Below are 5,507 nucleotides of genomic sequence, written 5' to 3'. Positions count from 1 at the left end.
TTTACCAACTGAGCTACCAGGGAAGCCCCAAATGTTTGAGGGACTAATACACAATTAATTTGGTTTTGAATATTGTTTATTTGTTTGAACTCTTTGATAAATTTGCGGGATTCTCATCTTCCTACTCCTATAATTTAACTGAAATTGTCTTAGTAACTGCAGTGCCTGAGGATGACATGGATATAAATCCCTCTCCTACTTAAATATACTTTATGTACTGACAATTTCTCCCCTTCAGTCCCATGATCCTCTAAGACCCCTCACATTATGGCTCCATGAACCTTTAGTTTGAAATAGCTGGAGCATAGCCTGGCGGATCGTCCTGGTCTTCAAGCTGTAAATGATAGGGTTCACTACAGGTGGTAAGAGCAAATACACATTGGCCAAAATACTACAGATCACCCTCGGAGTAGAGCTAAGGAGGCGGTGTGTAAAGGACAGGCTGATCATTGGCACATAGAAAATAGTGACAGCACAGATGTGACACACACAAGTGTTGAGAGCCTTTTTTTGCTTCTTGGGGGCCACGATGCTCAGGACAGCACGGATTATCAGGACATAGGAGACAAGAATGAACATTAAGTCAGTACCAGTCATGTAGAGCTGAAGAAACAAGCCCCAAAAGCTGTTGATCCAGGGGTTGGAATGTGTATCTCTGATTATATCTGGGTGGTAACAAAATGGATGGGAAAGCTCCTTTCTTTCCTGGAAAGATACACTCTTCAAGGCTAGAAGCATGGGAAAGATGAAAATTAGTTGTCATACGCAAATGAATAGTCCGATCACCATGATAATCATGTCTTTGAGGACAGTGGCATATTTCAGTGGGTTACAGATAGCCATGAAGCGGTCAAAAGCCATAATTGCCAGCACTGAGGACTCCAGGAAGGAGAAAGCATGTACAAAGAACATTTGAATGAGGCAAGCTTTAAAGCTGATTTCCCGGGCATGAAACCAGAGAACCCCAAGCACAGTGGGGAGGGTCGTGATGGTCAGACACAAATCAGCAGCTGACAGCATAGAGAGGAAATAGTACATGGGCTTGTGGAGATGCTGCTTAACAAAGATGACAAACAGGATCATAGTATTTCCCAAGAGAGCAATGATGTAGAGACAGCAGACAGGGATGGAGATCCAGACATGAGCGAGTTCCAGCCCAGGGAATGCAGTGAGGAGGAAGGTTGAAGGGGAGGATGTGGTGTTATTGAAAATCATCATGGTGGGTTGAGGACATGCCCTGAAAAAAGAGATAACAATAATATTATTTGTCATATTGATCCTTTTTCAAGCACTAACTCTTCTATAAACTGCCCAAATTACACATGTCTCTGTATTCAAAACCTCCAATTTAATTATGATACCTATCACATAATTCTCCAGTATCTTAAATTTTTTTCTTATCAGACTTGACCCTGTTTTTCTTTCTCTACCATCTCCCAATTAAAACCATCAATATCTCTAGGTTCATATTTCTCTAGGTTCATCCCACCCTACTGCCCAGACCAGCCTTGACTTGAAGTAGGAAATACTTTTAGACATGTCACACACATGCACACACACCAACAAAACAACAACTATGATTACAACTGTTGGGTCTTAGTATTAAATCTCCAAGCTGGGACTTCTCTGGTGGTCCAGCAGTTAAGACTAATGAGCTTCTGCTGCAGGAACAATGGGTTCCATTCCTGGTTGGGGAGCTAAGATCCCGCATGCTGTGTGGTGCACTCAAGAAAAAAAGTCTCCAAGCTATATGAGTTGTTATAGAAATAATGGAGAAGTGCTTAAGGGCACTTCTTAAGGGCACCTGTGAAAGCATACTTCATAATGTTCTTGCTGGAAGATGGACTTGGATTTTATATCCAGAAATACCCTTGTACCTGAGTTATTAGCCATTCTCTCCTAGTGGACTCTATTAGAAATGTCCTTTAGGTATCAGAGCTTCTTTATTTCTTTTCCTTTAATGGAGTAGCTTCCTTAATTCCTCTCTCCTCTACTCCACATCATCTTATGCTCTAATTCTGTTTCTCTGAATCCTGTTCATGGTCTACTGAAAAAACAAGATGCTGTCTTCCTTTTCTCCAAGCTTACACTTTAGTACTTCTTTCGACTCCTTCCCACAGGTCTCTACCATGTAACTTGTAACCAACTCACTGTGAGTAGATTGTCCTAAAGAATCCTGTGAAAAATTTCAAATCATATTCTAGAATACATGATTTGAAGCATACTAATCTAGGGATTGGAGAAGGCAATGACACCCCACTCCAGTACTCTTGCCTGGAAAATCCCATGGATGGAGGAGCCTGGTAGGCTGCAGTCCATGGGGTCGCAAAGAGTCGGACACGACTGAGCGACCTCACTTTCACTTTTCACTTTCATGCATTGGAGAAGGAAATGGCAACCCACTCCAGTGTTCTTGCCTGCAGAATCCCAAGGACAGCAGAGCCTGGTGGGCTGCTGCCTATGGGGTCACACAGAGTCGGACATGACTGAAGCGACTTAGCAGCAGCAGCAGCAGCAATCTAGGGATAGTGGGTAAGGCTAGACAAAATATTTGTATAAAAAAATGTGAGAGGTCCTCAGCAAAATGAAATGAATGACTGTAAAAAGCATTAATGGAATGGAAGTAGGGACTAAGAGCTTAAAGAGAGACAATCAGAGACAGACAGGATGAGGTGCTATCATAAACTGGAATATCAGGTAGCTCGCTGAGTGATAAAGCCCATAGAATAATAGCTGCAAACACACACACACACACACACACAGATGATGTCATAAGGGAGGCAGAATCTGTAACTGATATTTAAGACAAGCATTGCAATTCTATTTAGGACTCTTTCAATAAGCTCTGCAATTCTATTTAAGACACTTTCAATAAGCTCTAATGTCATTGCTCATTTTAATTTTTTACTTGGGACATTTAGTTATCAAGAAAAAAAAAAGGAATGATATACCTAGCCTAACCATTGTGGAGATATAGCCAATCATAATATTCTTACTCTTATTTTTCACTAGTGTAGGCTTTCTGCCCCAGTGACAGAATTCCAGTTGTTTTATAAAGATATATGAGGGATTGCTGGTTATTTTCTTCCCATCCTTCAATCTACTCTAGATAGTTACAGATAAAATTACTTGTTACACCAAAGGAAAAAAAAACATTAATTGCTTTTTCTGCTATAATATTTAGTATTGTTATATTATAGTTGATTGAGAATAAAACACAAAGAATCAGGAAGACTAGTGACAATTTCTTTTCAATTTGATAAGCAAAGATATTAAAAGTGAATTCCTTTTCTGTGATAACCATCCTGGAATCTCTCTTCAATAAAGGGGCTCGATCTACAGACTGTCTTTCAACAGTGCTTTACATATGCTTTTTATTACATTAGTATTCTATTGGTTGATCACATTTCTTTCTTCCTCTAAAATTCTGGCTCTGGACATAAAACATATGTGTTCATCTTTATATTTTCTCCAGAGACAAAGCATGGTGATAAAACTTCAGATAAACTAGTTTTCATTAGGTGTTTTAACAGGTGGATAGATAGATAATAGAGAGATAGATAAAGACTGCTAAGTCACTTCAGTCGTGTGCGACTCTGTGCGACCCCATAGACAGCAGCCCACCAGGCTCCCCCGTCCCTGGGATTCTCCAGGCAAGAACACTGGAGTGGGTTGCCATTTCCTTCTCCAATGCATGAAAGTGAAAAGTGAAAGTGAAGTTGCTCAGTCATGTCCGACCCTCAGCGACCCCATGGACTGCAGCCTTCCAGGCTCCTCCATCCATGGGATTTTCCAGGCAAGAGTACTGGAGTGGGGTCCCATAGCCTTCTCCAGATAAAGACTAGATGAGAGAAATACAAATTGAGACTGGAAGTTTTGAGGGCAAATTGTTTCCATAGATATGGGGATCATAAGGAGAGTAATTAATCCTCATTGATTGGGAGAAGAAGGAGAGTAAGCTAAGAGAAAAGGAAAAGAATTAAAGTCTTTTATATGTGTCACCATTTGTTAGCCAATTTATATGTAATTTTATATAATACCAGGAAAAATTGATACAGATGTTTATTCTTCTATTTTAGAGAAAGGAAATGAAACTGACAAAGTAAAATTGTACATACACATTCAAAATTCAAAGCCAAATTTACTAACTGCAAAATCCATTAAACCATTTTTTATTAAACCATAGACAATTTGAGAAATCAGGCTTATGAGAGAAGTTAAACTGTTGAACACTGTGATATTCTTCCTTGAAAATGAAAGAACAGTTTCCATTATATACTAGTATGTGACTTAGAGGAAGTATAGAGATGAGAAATAAGTAAAACACAGAACAATGTCCTTATGGCTTATTTAAAGAATATTTGTGGAGTCAATCAGTGTAAAAATATGCATGGATGTCCACATATATTTGTATTGTGTATACCTCCATGTGCTGGTGGATGTAGAGAGGAGTTTTAGAATGGGAATGTAATCAAAAGATGACCAAAAATCAGACATCAATTATCTTCTCTTATTTGAAATGTATCTTATAAAGGACAAAAAGATAATATGGGATGATATGAGGGGTTAGGAGGAAAGGAGATGCATTTCAGTTCGTTATGCTACTGGAAAAATAATTTCCAATGGGATAGGGATATGTAGGCAGGAGAAGGAGAAGGCTTTCTCTCCAGCTCACGTAAGCCCATGCACTCTGGAACAAGTTATAGGACAAAGCTCAGCACCTAGTTTTGTCAAGATTTTCACCCTACGACATACTAACAAGAAGAGTAGGTAGTGCTTTATAGCACCAGTTGTCGACCTGACAGGTCAGGCAGAAGGTAACATCTGTCCATTCACATACAGAAAGCTAGATTGAATGACTTGGATAAGATCCACCCAACTAAATAAAGTAGTGATCCAAAGGACAGCATCACTGCTTACTGGCATCAGTAAAGTATAGACCAATCCCCACCTTCTTCTATTCATTTCTCAACACTAAAATATATTCTTTCCACAATCTGGAACCCTGTCATGACATATCCAGGCCATATTAACCTGAAACTTCGCCTCCATTTCTCTGTACCACTTTGGGGTTGAATCTTACATTTGACTCAATAATGAGGTATGGTTGATATTGATCGGTAAGTTACATATGCAAGCACCATCTCCTTTTTCTGCCTTGAGCGTGAGTTTCTTAAAGGTTTGGAAATGCCTGATTTTCTTCTCTTAGTGCTAGCTACATAAAGGAGGATATGGAATAACACAAATCTTTAATTATTGTTGACTGATTTCTAAATGATCTTGACCACAGGCAGAGAGTTATGAGTTCTATCCCTTTTTCTCTTCCTTCCTCCCATTCCCTCATGTCATTTTCCTGTCTCAATTTCTTCAAGGCTCCATCACACCCCTCTGTTTCTTCATCCTCCCTTATTTTATAGTTTCCATCACTTCACTGATCTTCTCTTTCCCTCTTTCTCCTAGCATTTCTCACTTTTTAATCCCTTCCTTTCTGTTCCAACCCACTAATG

The 5,507-nt window shown here is 39.4% G+C and overlaps 1 protein-coding gene across 1 annotated transcript; it reads right to left on the bottom strand.

Moving 5' to 3' along the window:
* Nucleotides 1–234: 234 nt before the first annotated feature.
* Nucleotides 235–1,239, bottom strand: LOC129629086 (olfactory receptor 51T1-like). Its single transcript, XM_055548867.1, is given in 1 exon segment — nucleotides 235–1,239. A coding segment is annotated over 1 exon segment (984 nt). The 5' UTR covers nucleotides 1,219–1,239.
* Between the last annotated feature and the right edge of the window lie 4,268 nt (nucleotides 1,240–5,507).

The sequence above is a fragment of the Bubalus kerabau genome, chromosome 15 (assembly GCF_029407905.1).
Source record: "Bubalus kerabau isolate K-KA32 ecotype Philippines breed swamp buffalo chromosome 15, PCC_UOA_SB_1v2, whole genome shotgun sequence".
In the NCBI taxonomy this organism is placed as follows: domain Eukaryota; kingdom Metazoa; phylum Chordata; class Mammalia; order Artiodactyla; family Bovidae; genus Bubalus; species Bubalus kerabau.
The sequence above is the reverse complement of the archived record's forward strand: the minus strand, read 5'-3'. Positions and strand labels throughout refer to the sequence as shown.